The sequence below is a fragment of the Phoxinus phoxinus genome (genome assembly GCF_949152265.1).
Source record: "Phoxinus phoxinus genome assembly, chromosome: 22".
Lineage (NCBI taxonomy): Eukaryota > Metazoa > Chordata > Actinopteri > Cypriniformes > Leuciscidae > Phoxinus > Phoxinus phoxinus.
The window spans coordinates 28,418,890-28,436,424 of record NC_136897.1 but is presented as its reverse complement, the minus strand read 5'-3'; the positions used below and the strand labels follow the sequence as shown (position 1 = coordinate 28,436,424).

Genomic DNA, 17,535 nt, shown 5'->3' with positions numbered 1-17,535 from the left:
GTTGAGAACGCACCAATGATTTGTGTGTGTGTCTGCTGTACAGATGAACTTTCCTCGGCTTCGATCATTCCATCCAGACGTGTTTTCCTGTTCAGATTAGGATCGTAAGCTGGTCTCGTGTAGGGCATGTTGTGTGAGATCTGTGTGTACCTCCAGGTTTTATACACTCTTCTTTTGTAGCAGGAAAAACGATGGTTTCATGTCAATCTGCAGGAATGCTTCTGTGGTTTCGTGTCCATGTTGGAGACACACACACACACACACACACACACACTTAGTTTTATACCGTCTTCATTCATGCCATCTGCCTTGAGCATCATCATGATTCTGGAATGTTTCATTGTTTTTCACTTATAATTGTTTCTTTAATTTATTTTTCAATTTGATTAAAATGAATCGCTGTACATTTGCGTGTCGATTGTGTTTGTTTGATAATGTTCACTTGAGGCCAGTGTAAATGTTTTAATAAACTTGACCGTTTTTTATTTTTATTTGCTTGCTTGAGCAAGACAGATTTAGATTTTAAATCTATCGAAATTTGTTTTTAAGTTATATTATTATATTATATATATTTTTTCTACCACTTTGTCGCTTCATAAAGAAATCGTAAAAATATTCCATAACTATTTAGTCCACATTTTTTGAAGCAAATTTTTGATGAACAGATTAAATTTAGGCTTCATTTGTTTTTCAAAGATGAACTAAAGTCTTAATTGGTTTGGAATGAGTAATTTTATTGACATTTTTTTTAATTTTCGGTGAACTATCCCTTTAAATGTATTTTATTTATTTATTTATTTATATATTGTCATGTTTTGAATTGGAAATATTGGCATAATCCTGTGCATTATTCATGTAATTCATAAATGAATTTGAAGAGACGAAACATAGCTATCAAAAATATGTTTTGCTAACATTCCCATTAAGTTATGAAAATGTTATTTCTGAACGTTCAGTTTTTAAAAAAATGTCTTGGTTTATGATGATGATATTTGTTCATCCCCAACGATGTGTACGTGGACCGTATAAACTGCAAAATAAAAAATATTTATATTTTTTTTCAACAGGTAGGAAATAGGACAGAATTGCACTGTTGATTGTAATTAAAACAACGATCAGATAACTTTAATGGAAATTATTTAAAAGTATACTATGTAACTATAATTGTTCAAAATTAACTAAATTTAAATAATTTTTATCAATCCTTCCAAAATGTGTTTTTGTCTTCCGCTGATTCACTATCATTAGTGTTTATTGACCTGCCGGGATGGTTTTGGCGGGAAATTACGTACATACGTCACTCACCCGTGTGTCTCGTCATATAACATTCCGTTTTTATCAAACAGCGCCCCCTACAGTCACTGTGGAGTACTTGTATTTAATGTGCTAGTGTCTCCCATAGAGGCTTCTTCATATGTTGTTGATGTCACTGTAAACCCTAACGCTCAAAATAATTAATTGAGTAGGACAAACTTAAATTAAACTAATTAGTTCAGTCAAATTAACTTTCATGAGTATTTAGCACTTTCTTTTTCTTTCAAGTTCACAGAACTGATATATTGTAAGTAAACTGAACTATTTCATTGTTTTGAGTTTCATTAAATTATTTATATTCATTTAGACGAACTTAAGTTTCACTTCAGATCACTCAAACAACATATGCAAATGGAGGCGCCCTTATATGGGCAGTGATGTCCACTAGTGGAGAAGTGTGGTACTGCGCCCAAACTAAATCTCACTGAACGCTTATTTCAAGAGATATCAACCTAAAATTGATATATATATATCTGTAAAGTTCAAAAGAACAGCATTTATCTGAAATATAATCTTTTGTAACATTATAAACTACCATTCAAATGTTTTTTTTTGTTTTTTTTTAAAGAAATTACTTTATTTCAGCGAAGACACGTTAAATTGACCATTAAAGTGACAGTAAAGACATTTGTAATGTAACAAATAATTCTATTACAAATAAATGCTGTTCTTTTGAACTTTCAATTCATGAAAGAATCCTGATTTTTTTTCTTTTTTTCTGTTTTCAACACTGATAATAATCATAACAATTTTTTGAACATCAAATCATCATATACAGATTTCTGAAGGATCATGTGACACTGAAGACTGGAGTAATGATGGTAAATTCAGCTTTGATCACAGGAATAAATTACACTTTATTATATATTCACATAGAGAACTGATGATTTACATTATAATAATATTTCATAATTTTACTGTATTTTTGATCAAATAAATGCAGCCTTGATAACATTAAAAACATATTTTGAACGTTAGTGTATATATATACTACACGTGTAAATCATAGCATTCTTACTTTAGTGTAACATTATTAATATTACTCGAGGTCTACGTCAGCAGCGCCGCTGCACTTTGACCCGTGACGTACCGGAAGTGCGCGTGACGTTATCCGTCTTTGTCCATCACAGGAGCAGCTAAACGGTGTAGAAATGAATCCGGAGTAACACAGAATGTGAAGCCAGCGATATTCCACACAGTGATTCCTCACACAGACTCGTCCGTTCCTGTGAAGATGTGCGATCTGAGCTCAGCGCTCATTGGAGAGGGCTGGTGAGTCTTTACTCAGTGCTAACGGCTAACATGCTAATGATGCTAACTCATGTTTACATTCGTTCACTCACTCCGTGTGACGTTTAGCAGGACTTTATAAGTTCATTTAATGCCACTTCATTCGTTTATTTCATTGTCTCTGGCTGTTAGTTGCAGATAGTGACTAAATGATTAGCACGATATTCGACATTTGTTAATTGCTAGTCTATTACCACCAGTCAATTATTAATACATATATTATATTCAGTATGTCATGTCTGATATTTTAATAATCAGCTGATGAAGATTGACAGTCCGGACTGACAACTTTCACAATCTCCATTAATTAAACACGTCTCAAGAACAATTAACAGCGTTAATTCAGTTTAGTGTTGATGTTTATGAATGTGTGTTGATGTTTATGAATGCTTGTTGGTGTTTATGAATGTGTGTTGGTGTTTATGAATGTGTGTTGGTGTTTATGAATGTGTGTTGGTGTTTATGAATGCTTGTTGGTGTTTATGAATGTGTGTTGGTGTTTATTCATGTGTGTTGATGTTTATGAATGCTTGTTGGTGTTTATGAATGTGTGTTGGTGTTTATGAATGTGTGTTGATGTTTATGAATGTGTGTTGGTGTTTATGAATGTGTGTTGATGTTTATGAATGTGTGCTGGTGTTTATGAATGTGTGCTGGTGTTTATGAATGTGTGTTGGTGTTTATGAATGTGTGTTGGTGTTTATGAATGTGTGTTGGTGTTTATGAATGTGTGTTGGTGTTTATGAATGTGTTTTGGTGTTTATGAATGTGTGTTGGTGTTTATGAATGTGTGTTGATGTTTATGAATGTGTGTTGATGTTCATGAATGTGTGTTGGTGTTTATGAATGTGTGTTGATGTTTATGAATGTGTGTTGGTGTTTATGAATGCGTGTTGGTGTTTATGAATGTGTGTTGATGTTTATGAATGTGTGTTGATGTTTATGAATGTGTGTTGATGTTCATGAATGTGTGTTGGTGTTTATGAATGCGTGTTGGTGTTTATGAATGTGTGTTGATGTTCATGAATGTGTGTTGGTGTTTATGAATGCGTGTTGGTGTTTATGAATGTGTGTTGATGTTTATGAATGTGTGTTGATGTTTATGAATGTGTGTTGGTGTTCATGAATGCGTGTTGATGTTCATGAATGCGTGTTGATGTTCATGAATGTGTGTTGGTGTTTATGAATGTGTGTTGGTGTTTATGAATGCGTGTTGGTGTTTATGAATGTGTGTTGATGTTTATGAATGTGTGTTGATGTTTATGAATGTGTGTTGATGTTCATGAATGTGTGTTGGTGTTTATGAATGCGTGTTGGTGTTTATGAATGTGTGTTGATGTTTATGAATGTGTGTTGATGTTTATGAATGTGTGTTGATGTTTATGAATGTGTGTTGATGTTTATGAATGTGTGTTGATGTTTATGAATGTGTGTTGCTTGTTGGTGTTTATGAATGTGTGTTGGTGTTTATGAATGTGTGTTGATGTTTATGAATGTGTGTTGATGTTTATGAATGTGTGCTGGTGTTTATGAATGTGTGCTGGTGTTTATGAATGTGTGTTGGTGTTTATGAATGTGTGTTGGTGTTTATGAATGTGTGTTGGTGTTTATGAATGTGTTTTGGTGTTTATGAATGTGTGTTGGTGTTTATGAATGTGTGTTGGTGTTTATGAATGTGTGTTGATGTTTATGAATGTGTGTTGATGTTCATGAATGTGTGTTGGTGTTTATGAATGTGTGTTGATGTTTATGAATGTGTGTTGGTGTTTATGAATGCGTGTTGGTGTTTATGAATGTGTGTTGATGTTTATGAATGTGTGTTGATGTTTATGAATGTGTGTTGATGTTCATGAATGTGTGTTGGTGTTTATGAATGCGTGTTGGTGTTTATGAATGTGTGTTGATGTTCATGAATGTGTGTTGGTGTTTATGAATGCGTGTTGGTGTTTATGAATGTGTGTTGATGTTTATGAATGTGTGTTGATGTTTATGAATGTGTGTTGGTGTTCATGAATGCGTGTTGATGTTTATGAATGTGTGTTGATGTTCATGAATGCGTGTTGGTGTTTATGAATGCGTGTTGGTGTTTATGAATGTGTGTTGATGTTTATGAATGTGTGTTGATGTTTATGAATGTGTGTTGATGTTTATGAATGTGTGTTGATGTTTATGAATGTGTGTTGATGTTTATGAATGTGTGTTGATGTTTATGAATGTGTGTTGATGTTTATGAATGTGTGTTGGTGTTTATGAATGTGTGTTGGTGTTTATGAATGTGTGTTGGTGTTTATGAATGTGTGTTGGTGTTTATGAATGTGTGTTGGTGTTTATGAATGTGTGTTGGTGTTTATGAATGTGTGTTGGTGTTTATGAATGTGTGTTGATGTTTATGAATGCGTGTTGATGTTTATGAATGTGTGTTGGTGTTTATGAATGTGTGTTGATGTTTATGAATGTGTGTTGGTGTTTATGAATGTGTGTTGATGTTTATGAATGTGTGTTGATGTTTATGAATGAGTGTTGATGTTTATGAATGTGTGTTGATGTTTATGAATGAGTGTTGGTGTTTATGAATGTGTGTTGATGTTTATGAATGTGTGTTGTTGTTTATGAATGTGTGTTGGTGTTCATGAATGTGTGTTGATGTTCATGAATGTGTGTTGGTGTTTATGAATGTGTGTTGGTGTTTTATGAATGCGTGTTGATGTTTATGAATGCGTGTTGGTGTTTATGAATGTGTGTTGATGTTTATGAATGTGTGTTGGTGTTTATGAATGTGTGTTGATGTTTATGAATGCGTGTTGATGTTTATGAATGTGTGTTGGTGTTTATGAATGTGTGTTGGTGTTTATGAATGTGTGTTGGTGTTTATGAATGTGTGTTGGTGTTTATGAATGTGTGTTGGTGTTTATGAATGTGTGTTGGTGTTTATGAATGTGTGTTGGTGTTTATGAATGTGTGTTGGTGTTTATGAATGTGTGTTGGTGTTTATGAATGTGTGTTGGTGTTTATGAATGTGTGTTGATGTTTATGAATGTGTGTTGATGTTCATGAATGCGTGTTGATGTTTATGAATGTGTGTTGGTGTTTATGAATGTGTGTTGGTGTTTATGAATGTGTGTTGGTGTTTATGAATGTGTGTTGGTGTTTATGAATGTGTGTTGGTGTTTATGAATGTGTGTTGGTGTTTATGAATGTGTGTTGGTGTTTATGAATGTGTGTTGGTGTTTATGAATGTGTGTTGGTGTTTATGAATGTGTGTTGGTGTTTATGAATGTGTGTTGGTGTTTATGAATGTGTGTTGGTGTTTATGAATGTGTGTTGGTGTTTATGAATGTGTGTTGGTGTTTATGAATGTGTGTTGGTGTTTATGAATGTGTGTTGGTGTTTATGAATGTGTGTTGGTGTTTATGAATGTGTGTTGATGTTTATGAATGTGTGTTGATGTTCATGAATGCGTGTTGATGTTTATGAATGTGTGTTGATGTTCATGAATGTGTGTTGATGTTCATGAATGTGTGTTGATGTTCATGAATGTGTGTTGATGTTCATGAATGTGTGTTGGTGTTCATGAATGTGTGTTGATGTTCATGAATGTGTGTTGATGTTCATGAATGTGTGTTGGTGTTTATGAATGCGTGTTGGTGTTTATGAATGCGTGTTGGTGTTTATGAATGCGTGTTGATGTTTATGAATGTGTGTTGATGTTTATGAATGTGTGTTGGTGTTTATGAATGCGTGTTGGTGTTTATGAATGCGTGTTGGTGTTTATGAATGCGTGTTGGTGTTTATGAATGTGTGTTGGTGTTTATGAATGTGTGTTGGTGTTTATGAATGTGTGTTGATGTTCATGAATGTGTGTTGGTGTTCATGAATGCGTGTTGATGTTTATGAATGTGTGTTGGTGTTTATGAATGCGTGTTGATGTTTATGAATGCGTGTTGGTGTTTATGAATGCGTGTTGGTGTTTATGAATGCGTGTTGGTGTTTATGAATGCGTGTTGGTGTTTATGAATGTGTGTTGGTGTTTATGAATGCGTGTTGATGTTTATGAATGTGTGTTGGTGTTTATGAATGTGTGTTGATGTTTATGAATGTGTGTTGGTGTTTATGAATGTGTGTTGATGTTTATGAATGCGTGTTGGTGTTTATGAATGCGTGTTGGTGTTTATGAATGTGTGTTGGTGTTTATGAATGTGTGTTGATGTTCATGAATGTGTGTTGATGTTCATGAATGTGTGTTGGTGTTCATGAATGTGTGTTGATGTTTATGAATGTGTGTTGGTGTTTATGAATGCGTGTTGGTGTTTATGAATGCGTGTTGGTGTTTATGAATGTGTGTTGGTGTTTATGAATGCGTGTTGATGTTTATGAATGTGTGTTGGTGTTTATGAATGTGTGTTGATGTTTATGAATGCGTGTTGGTGTTTATGAATGTGTGTTGGTGTTTATGAATGTGTGTTGATGTTCATGAATGTGTGTTGGTGTTCATGAATGCGTGTTGATGTTTATGAATGTGTGTTGGTGTTTATGAATGCGTGTTGGTGTTTATGAATGTGTGTTGGTGTTTATGAATGTGTGTTGATGTTTATGAATGTGTGTTGGTGTTTATGAATGCGTGTTGGTGTTTATGAATGCGTGTTGGTGTTTATGAATGCGTGTTGGTGTTTATGAATGTGTGTTGGTGTTTATGAATGTGTGTTGATGTTCATGAATGTGTGTTGGTGTTCATGAATGCGTGTTGATGTTTATGAATGTGTGTTGGTGTTTATGAATGCGTGTTGATGTTTATGAATGCGTGTTGGTGTTTATGAATGCGTGTTGGTGTTTATGAATGCGTGTTGGTGTTTATGAATGCGTGTTGATGTTTATGAATGCGTGTTGGTGTTTATGAATGTGTGTTGATGTTCATGAATGTGTGTTGGTGTTTATGAATGCGTGTTGGTGTTTATGAATGTGTGTTGATGTTTATGAATGTGTGTTGGTGTTTATGAATGCGTGTTGGTGTTTATGAATGCGTGTTGATGTTTATGAATGTGTGTTGGTGTTTATGAATGTGTGTTGGTGTTTATGAATGTGTGTTGATGTTCATGAATGTGTGTTGGTGTTCATGAATGTGTGTTGGTGTTTATGAATGCGTGTTGATGTTCATGAATGCGTGTTGATGTTTATGAATGTGTGTTGATGTTCATGAATGTGTTTTGATGTTTATGAATGCGTGTTGATGTTCATGAATGTGTTTTGATGTTTATGAATGTGTGTGTGTGTGTTCAGAGCTTGAGTTCAGTTGATTATCTTTAGTCTGAAGTTATGAAAGCAAAATAGTCCAAAACTGAGCAGTGGATTTGCCTTAAAATATTATATTGCAATTTTTCTGTTAGTGTCACTAGATAAATATGATGTAAATGATGGGATAATTATAATTTTTGGCTTTAAATCCCCACTTTTCTTCTCAGGTACCTTACAGATGAAGGAATCGAGGAGTGTAAAAGTTCTTCAGAGAAGGAGAAAACATCACTGACCGACATCATCCAAGTAGCGTTAAATGTAAGACTGATATTTGACATTATTATATTCAAAAGTCTCACATTCATAAGCCAGTTGTGTGTCTTTGTCTAGTTGTGACACACCTGGATAACCCGAACACAAATAATACTAGCACTATATAATCCACAGAATGATCTGAGGCCCGTAGGAAAGAGCTTTCTGCCGGCGGACATCAACAGCGGACGAATAGAAAAGGTATTAAAGTTAACTTGACTTGTGTTGATCATCATGGATAGGATTGTCCCATTGGATTTAAAGGATTAGTTCACTTTTTTTTAAAACTTTTGCTGATAGTTTACTCACCCCGATGTCATCCAAGATGTCCATGTCTTTCGCTGACACTGTCATCTGGACCTTGACCCGTTTGGGGCCCATTGACGTCCATTATATGGAGAAATGTGTTCATCAAAAACCTTCATTTCTTTTCAACTGAAGAAAGAAAGACATGGACATCTTGATGACATCGGGGTGAGTAAACTATCAGCAAACGTTTTTTAAAAAGTGAACTAATCCTTTAAGTTAAAAATCCAAAATAATGCATATATGACACTATCCAGCAAATAAATAGTTCATGCACTTGCTAATGCTGCCCACAAGATGGCGCTGTTACTAAAGAGAACATCAGCACGACTCAATGCAAATATATGTTAAAGGAAAAGGGTAAAAATAAGGTAACAAACATTAATCTGACCAACAGTACATGATGATTCCCAGTCTGGAGCCGCACGGGTATATCTGTGGCAATAGCAACTATACATCGTATGGGTCAAAATTATCCATTTTTCTTTTATGCCAAAAATCATGAGGATATTAAGATCATGTTCCATGAAGATATTTAGTAAATGTCCTACCGTAAATATATAAAACATGTATTTTTGTGAGTGAATGCAGCACAATCGTGAACATAAATGCACAACTTTAAAGGAGATTTTCTCAATGTTTACATTTTTTTGCTCCTCAGATTCCAGATTTTCAATAGTTGTGTCTCGACCAAATATTGTCCAATCCTAACACACCACACATCAGTGGAGAGATTATTTATTCAGCTTATATATAAATCTCAATTTCAATAAAATTATCCATGTGACTGGTTTTGTGGTTCAGCGTCACATATTGAAACCCTTGATGCTTTATTACATCCACATTAGCTCAGTGTTTATGATGTGTGTGTGTGTCTCCCACAGCTGGAGGGCCCGTGTGTCCTTCAGGTGCAGAAGATCCGTAATGTCGCTGCTTCTAAAGACCACGAGGAGTCGCAGGCGGCCCCCAGAATGCTTCGTGTTCAGATGACGGACGGACACACATTGTGCACCGGCCTCGAGTTTAAACATCTGTCCAAAATCAGGTGTGTGTGTGTGTGTGTGTGTGTGTGTGTGTGGATACCTGCATCTGTCTTCCTGCGCTTTTTAATGAATCCTTGCTGAATAAAAGTATTAATTTCTTTCAAAAGAGCCCAAGCTTTTGAACACTAGTGCACTGTTAACTAGTGATGCTCCGATTGATCGGCCGATATTGGCTAAAAATAGCTCAAAAAAGCCCGATCAGAAAAGCCGATCACGTGACGTAAATTACTCGCGCAACTTTTTTCCACCGGCATGCGCGGCGCACGGGCACACAACAGCAGACCGGAGCCACCAACCGCATTTTAACACCGCTAACATGATTAGGCATCGAACGGATTTTCATCCGAGGTCTTAAATTTCTTTAGTCAGGTCTAAAAAAGGTTTTACCCTCGTTCATTTCCAGAAACGCTGGCCGCAGAAAGTCATTACAAAGTAGCAAAAAAGTAGTCGTAGCCTATAAAGCGGAGCTGTAGAGCAGGGTCTCCAACACGGCGCTCGTGGCCCGACTGGAGGAGCTCGCCAAGTGGCCGTTCACATATCGCGTCTTTTGCGCGCTCAAGTTCATTATTTCAAACAGGCGTGCGGCAAGCGCTCATTATAGAAGCGAGATGACAAAATCTTAACTTCAGAATTCCGCAAAAGCTACTAAAACAGACGCCACGGGAAAATCGGGCCAAATTTTACTATTAATAATAAAAGATAAGCTAATGTGCATTGTAAATGTCAGTAATTTATCTTTTTTTGACTAAAAAAAAAATGATTTAAAGGCTGAAATATGCGAGGTTTATCTTTTTATAAAACCTTTTTTGTCAACTTTATTTGCACTTGTAGATAATAAAATCTAGCCATATTTTCTATGTTATTATTTTAATGCTTATGTAAACAAAAAGTGCATATTGATGCTAATTTTACTTGTTATTTGCTGGTTAATGCGTCGTGTAGGTCTTAAATTTCAATCTTTATGGTCTTAAAATGTCTTAAAACGCTCTTAAATTTGACTTACAAAAGTTCTTTCATGATTTTCTGTCTGATAAACAACCTACTGGTTTTGGGGTGTTTTGCATAATTGGTTGTTCCAGAAAGAAATCGTTCTTGCCCACCTCATAGTTAGTTTAATTTCTGCAAATGGTGCAAACGGCTAGATTATAAATAAAAGATTCCCATTCCTCTGCCATTCTGTGATCGGCAATCGGCAGATCATGATTTTGGTGATCGGTGATCGGCCTGAAAAATGCTGATCAGAGCGTCTCTACTGTGAACACTGATACTGGCTGTTATTTAACAGAAGTGTGTGAAACAATATGTGACATGCAGCGTTAAATAATCAAACAGTGGTGTGTTGCGCTGTTGTTACATGACCTCGTTATGTTGCATGTTTAATTCAGCAAGTGGCGTCGTTATCATGTCTTAAAGTTGTGTAATAATGTCTCATGGCAGTCTGATTAAATACACAGGGTTCGTACAAAGTACTTGAAGTGTTTTTGAAATATTAGTCCTTGAAAACAGCCATTTTTATGAAGAGGTGCTTGAAAAATGCTTGACTTATTAAAATACAATATATATGAAATTATTATTATTTTCTCTAAAAAACACAAATAAAATATTTTCACGCAAAATAAACACCCCATCAGACCTTTTCTCGATACGAAGTCGGCCAACGCCAACATTATAATATAAAAGATTATTTATTGAACAATAATAGCCATTATAAGCTTTGTATTTAATAGGGCTGTAAACGATTAATCACATCCAAAATAAAAGTTTGTGTTTACATAATATATGTGTGTGTATTGTGTATAATTATTTTGTATATATATATATATATATATATATATATATATAAATACACACACATGCATGTATTTATTTAAGAAAAATGTGTTATTTATATATAAAATATTTATATTTATATATAATATAAATTATATCTAAATCTATATACAGTATACATGCAAATATTTCTTAAATATATACAAAATAATTTAGGGCTGCATAACGATTAATCGCAACTAATCGTTTGCAGAATAAAAGTTTTTGTTTACATCATGTATGTGTGTGTACTGTGTATAATAATTATGTATTTATAAATACACACATGCATGTATACATTTAACAAATATTTACATGTTTATATACATTTTTATATTTGAATATAATTTATATTATTATGTATTTATATTTATATACATGCAAAGTGAGATATTTCAAGCCTTTATTTGTTATAATTTTGATTATTATGGCTCAAAATTAGAATATTGTGAAAAGGTTTTCATAAGCTGTAAGCCATAATCATCAAAATTATAACAAATAAAGGCTTGACATATCTCACTTTGCATGTAATGAGTCTATATAATATATTAGTTTCACCTTTTAAGTTGAATTACTGAAATAAATGAACTTTTGCACCATATTATAATTTTTCCAGTTTCTCCTGTATTGTGGATTTCTGTATAAAGTTCTGCACATCCCTCCGCCTTACATGACGGTTTATTAGATATTTTTGGCTAATTTGTTCAAGCGAGTTGATTTCAAACGTCAGGATTTGGCAAGTAAGTGCGATATAAACTTCACAGAGTTTCCCTCGCTCTCTCCCTGTGACTGTAAAATCTAGTACCTCGGATATTTAATTGAAGCACGTCTAATTGGACGGGGGTAATTTAATGAAATAATGTCTCGGGCTGTCAGACACGGTGAAGTGGCCCATAATGAGGCCAAAAGCCCAGGGTTTGATGAAACGCAGCTCTTAATGTGATAAGAGGCTCTGTAATCGGCCGAGTCAGGAGAGAGGCGGTGGATGTAGAGGAGAACAGGGTTTCTGCCACAGTGAGGTTCACGTTCTGCGGGTCGCTCAGGGTCGTGTCGCTGCGCTGCTGCTGATGTCACTTCAGGCTCATTTTCTCTTATTTTCTCTTTCACTCGATGAACCGAAAACATCAATGAAACTTTGAAATGCGGAAAAACTGCGTCTTTCTTGCATAAACGTGCCAAGAATGTGTCACTTTAGTTTTTTTAAAGGAACACTGACTTTAAGCTTTTAAAAAAACAACTGCTTGCATTTTGCAGAAGAACATTGTTGGTGTGTGTGTGTGTGTGTGTGTGGATTAATATAGTTCTTTCTCATAACTAAAAGAGAGGGAGATTATTCTGCTCATAAAACATTCACTACTAGGATTAAGAGATATAACCAGTTTAGATTGTAGGATCTCACGTTACTGTAGTTTTAACCCTTTAAGCTCCACCCCCCTTTTTTTTATACACATGAAAATGCACATTTCGAACTTAAATGTTTGTAATTCAAGAATGCTTTGGAATATAGATGTAAGATTCTTGTTTTAAAGAAGACATTTGGCAGATTTTTGTAGAAGTGAAATAAATTAAGAAAGTGGAACAGAAAAAAAAGTTATAGAAGTTTGAATTTATGAAAATATACAATGTAAAAAATGTAATTATTCATATTTTATATAAAATATATTTTTTCAAAACCTGGGTGACTCGAAAAATGCAAAAAAAATCAAGCCAAAAAATTTGTGTTTCAAATGTTAGGTTGAAATCTATATCCAAAAAATCAGCTTTCAGTGAGATTTAGTTTGGGCGCAGTACCACACTTCTCCACTAGTTGACATTACTGCCCATATAAGGGCGCCATATGTTGTTTTTCTTTATTTTTTAAAACATTTTCAGAGTTGTTTTTCTAAAAGAATTGAATGGATGCTATCTTTGGAACTCTTGGCATGAAAACAAACTGAGGTTTCTACCATTCTTTCATGATTTTTCATGTTCATCACTATTTCAAAATAAAGGTCTGAACTCGCCTCAGGAGTATGAACATATTCTTGTTGCAAATTTATAAATTACGGCTCCTCTGTCATTTATTTAAAAAATCAGTCACCAAATATGAAAACTAGAGACTGTAAACTTTCAAATGATATATAGTTTGTCAAGATTAGTATAGGATATTACAGTTTTAAATATGGAATGGCGATGCCAATATAAAGGGTTAATAATAGACTCGACACTTCCCTGAAAATAAACTCCTGCACATGAGTTGGAACAACCATAATGAATAATCTTCACTATTGATAAAGCTTTACAGTAACTCTGTCAGAGACACATGACCGTTCATCTGTTCAATAAAACAATTACTGTCCTGTGGAGTAATAAACCACATCATCTCTGCGTCAAATTCCTCAGTTCTGCTGATGAGCCGATGTTGGTTCTTGTTTTATTATGAGCTCGTCTCGTCCTCTTCTCTCCAGCAGACTCTCCTCTGTTCTGTGTTCGTTTAAAACTGGTTGTTATATGATGAGACACACGGGTGAATGCCGTATGTACGTAATTTCCCGCCAAAACCATCCCGACAGCAGGTCAATAAACACTTATAATAGTGAATCAGCGGAAGACAAAAACACATTTTGGAAGGATAAAAATTATTTAAATTTTGAACAATTAGTTACATAGTATACTTTTAAATAATTTCCATTGATGTTATCTGTTTGTTTTAATTATGACGAGACACACGTGTGTCCTCTGACCACACACACACACACACACACACACACACACACACACACACACACACACAACAGTGAATCAGTGTAAGATAAAAACACATTTTGTACAAAGGAATGATTATGTATTGATTTATTTAAATTTGTTCATTGTGAACAAAAAAAAAGTTGCATAGTGTACCGTTAATGAACGTGTTAAACATGCAAAAACTGCATAAAACATATGTACATTTTATGTTTTAATAGTGAATGTAAAGACTTGAATTGTGTAAGTTTAATGCATAATATTAAGGATTTCCTCAAATCAATAACCCTAATTTTCACTCAGAAATTGCTATTAAATTTCACAAATGACTACTAAGAAATGCATTGAATTAATCGTGAAATAGTATTTTCTTGTAAAACGTACTCCAGTAATCTTTGCAACTTCCATTTTTTTACACTGTCAAACACAAATCCAAGAAATCTGACACCGTGTAATCTTGTAAAGCCGCTTCAAATTCAAATGACCTTTTCTGTGCTTTTCTTGTGCTCTCCTTCCTTTAATCCCAGTTTCAGAGCTTCTGATTGGCTCAGATCCCACCAATCCCACGTCTCCATTACTGGTGGCCGTGGGCCAGCAACTACAGGTGGAGACTGTGTTGTTGTGCCGTTTGAAGAACAGAGCGCTCTTTATTCATCCGTCCGCTCGCTCTCTCTCTCTCTACATCCATGCCTGTCGCTAACATACAGAATGAAACGGTTCATTAGAACTCAAAGCCTCCTTCATTCCCGTTCAGAATTACTAACACAGAATGGACATGCATTATTGCAACATGTGTATGATGGCATTGCACGCTTATAAAGTGTAGTTTTACATTAGGAAATAACTAACAAATGTCTGAAAAATGTCTTCATGTCTTAAAATATCTTGAATGTAACTCGACACCCTTGTCTCATTTAGTATTCGCGGTTAAATGAATATGCAAATGAGCCCCGCCTCCACTCACTCAGCTCGGAGATCCACTCGTTGACTGTTTAATGCATAAAAATAATTAACCCCCTGTGATGCAAATCAAGTTTTTAATGTTGTTTCTATGTCTATGTGTGACCAATCGCATCACAAGGGGGCGGGGCTTTTCTCCACTGACTTTCTATGATGTTTGATGCTGATGTTTAGAAGGCGGCTGTGACTCGGAGATGGAGAAAGGGAACATGTTTGTGTGACATTAGCAACACATTATTAGCTGTGTGATAACGTAGTCAAGCCAAAGGCTAATCATATCAATCACGTTATGTAGCTGCTGTGAGTGAGTGGAGGCGGGGATTCATTTGCATATTCATGAAGCAATGGTGTCGAGTTACATTCAAGATATTTTAAGGCATGAATAAACTATTTTCACAGGTAAAAAACGTTTAAATGTGTCAAGATGAGTTTTAAGGGATACAATTATTGACTACATGGGTACTTAAATTTTTTTATATATATACACAAGTTTTTGAGCCGTTTCCGCTCTACTTCCTGAACTCCTCCCATCGATGGGCTGGGTTTGTTTTGCTAGCTAGCTCCGTTGTGCCGACAGAGCACTCATATCGCAGTGACAAAGAGGATATAAAAATTACTATTACAACATGAAGAAAAGTGGTTCAGGAACGACGTGTGCGGTAGTTGGTTGCAAAAACTCGAGAAAGCACCTGAACGAGTGGTTAGATAGAGAGTGCTACGACCACAAACCAGCTACGAAGAGGCAATGTTCTGCACTGAATTCGGGTGGAGTAGAGTAGCGCCCTCTCCAGTCAAAGTAGTAGAACCGTGTTCCCAAGCTAGCGTCGACATCGCTGTGTTTACACCGGCAGACGTTGTGCAAACAACTTCCGGCGGAAATGAAATGCATTCGTGTAGAGTTATGGCGCCACCCGGGATACAGCGCGTAAACTTGTGTATATATATATTTTTTAAGTTGCCCTGTAGTAAATTTGATGCCTTTTAACTCATCTTTGATCACCAAAATGACATATGTAAAAAACATCTTAAAATATCTTGAATGTAACTCGACACCCTTGCCTCATTTAGTATACACGGTTCTATGAATATGCAAATGAGCCCCGCCTCCACTCACTCACTCACTCAGAGATCCACTGGTTGACGATCACACGTTGATCTGATTGGTTACACGGTTCTATGAATATGCAAATGAGCCCCGCCTCCACTCACTCACTCAGAGATCCACTGGTTGACGATCACACGTTGATCTGATTGGTTACACGGTTCTATGAATATGCAAATGAGCCCCGCCTCCACTCACTCACTCAGAGATCCACTGGTTGACGATCACACGTTGATCTGATTGGTTACACGGTTCTATGAATATGAAAATGAGCCCCGCCTCCACTCACTCACTCAGAGATCCACTGGTTGACGATCACACGTTGATCTGATTGGTCAAGGTAGTGTGTGACGTCAGAAACACCAGCGATTTCAAACCGTGTTTTTGAGACTGTCTTTGGTTCACTGCAGTTTTAAGCAGAAAAGACTCAGCAATGCTGTCCACTTATGAACTTACACATGTGTGTGTTAAAGCAGATTAATAACACCACATACACACATAAACTACATTAAAAGCTGGATTTTCACCACAGGGGGACTTCAATCTTTCTGCTAAATTTATAAAATCTTTACAATTTCAGTTTGGTGTTGCTCGCTTCAAATGATTATTTCACCTCGGAGTGAAAGTGGAGCATGCATGAACCGAAGCGGTTCACTGGGAACAAACAGTGTTTTGTCTGACGTCTCCGGGGGGGTCGTATCGTATCGGCTCCGTGAGTTTGGTGCCGATGGACTGGTCAGGAAAGTCTGTAATTGCAATAGTCGAGTCACATGTCAAACTCCCGGGCTCCTCTAGCGAGAGTCCGCCGTGTGGGAGAGCCTGTATTTTTAGCCGGAGCTTCTTCTGCAGTGCATTAACATTTGATCAGGGTTGCACACATTTGAGGAAATAAGCCTGCGGTTTGGAAAATTCCCTGCTCCACTTCTCTCCTCGGGGTATTAGTGTGTTTGTGAGGGCAAAATAGAGTTTCTGACTCTCAATCCATCCCTTCTCCCCCTCCTGTAATCTTTAATTAAAGTCAAACAGCCAGTTCTTAATCCCAACTTACAGCAAATGCCCCACACTTACTAAAGCTGAAACACATCACAGGAAAAAAACCCTGATTGACAACCAGGAAATAGAAGCAAGTAAAGCAGAGAAGTGCAATTATGAATTTTAAATTCGCTCACCACCACTTTCTGGAAAGTCATTTCAGACGCAAAATAAGGAAAATTGACCTGTTTTTGGGTCTCTAGCTCACATTTTACTCCAGAATCAAGAGGGAAAATTCAGAAATTATATTGGTACTTGTCACATACACTGTGACATAAGGCTGTAAACGATTAATCGCGATTAATCGAATCCAAAATACAAGTTTGTTTACATAATATATGTGTGTGTATAATTATTTTGTATATATAAATACACACACATGCATGTATATATTTAAGAAAAATTTGATATTTA

General features: G+C 35.7%; 2 protein-coding genes across 4 annotated transcripts in view; both read left to right on the top strand.

The window, feature by feature from the left end:
• LOC306990678 (atlastin-2) overlaps positions 1-404 on the top strand; it is a 25,093-nt gene extending 24,689 nt beyond the window's left edge. For both annotated transcript variants that reach the window (XM_079597848.1, XM_079597847.1), the window contains one exon: positions 1-404. This exon is cut by the window's left edge and continues 294 nt beyond it. The gene's annotated coding sequence lies outside the window, so the exon portion shown is untranslated.
• Positions 405-2,374: 1,970 nt separating this feature from the next.
• The window catches only part of tdrd3 (tudor domain containing 3), a 39,154-nt gene continuing 23,993 nt past the window's right edge, over positions 2,375-17,535 (top strand). For both annotated transcript variants that reach the window (XM_079597846.1, XM_079597845.1), the window contains exons 1-4: positions 2,375-2,586; positions 8,061-8,151; positions 8,281-8,346; positions 9,336-9,496. In XM_079597846.1, the coding sequence (XP_079453972.1) occupies positions 2,549-2,586; positions 8,061-8,151; positions 8,281-8,346; positions 9,336-9,496 (356 nt within the window). In that variant the 5' untranslated portion in view covers positions 2,375-2,548. The remainder of the gene's footprint in view (positions 2,587-8,060; positions 8,152-8,280; positions 8,347-9,335; positions 9,497-17,535) is intronic.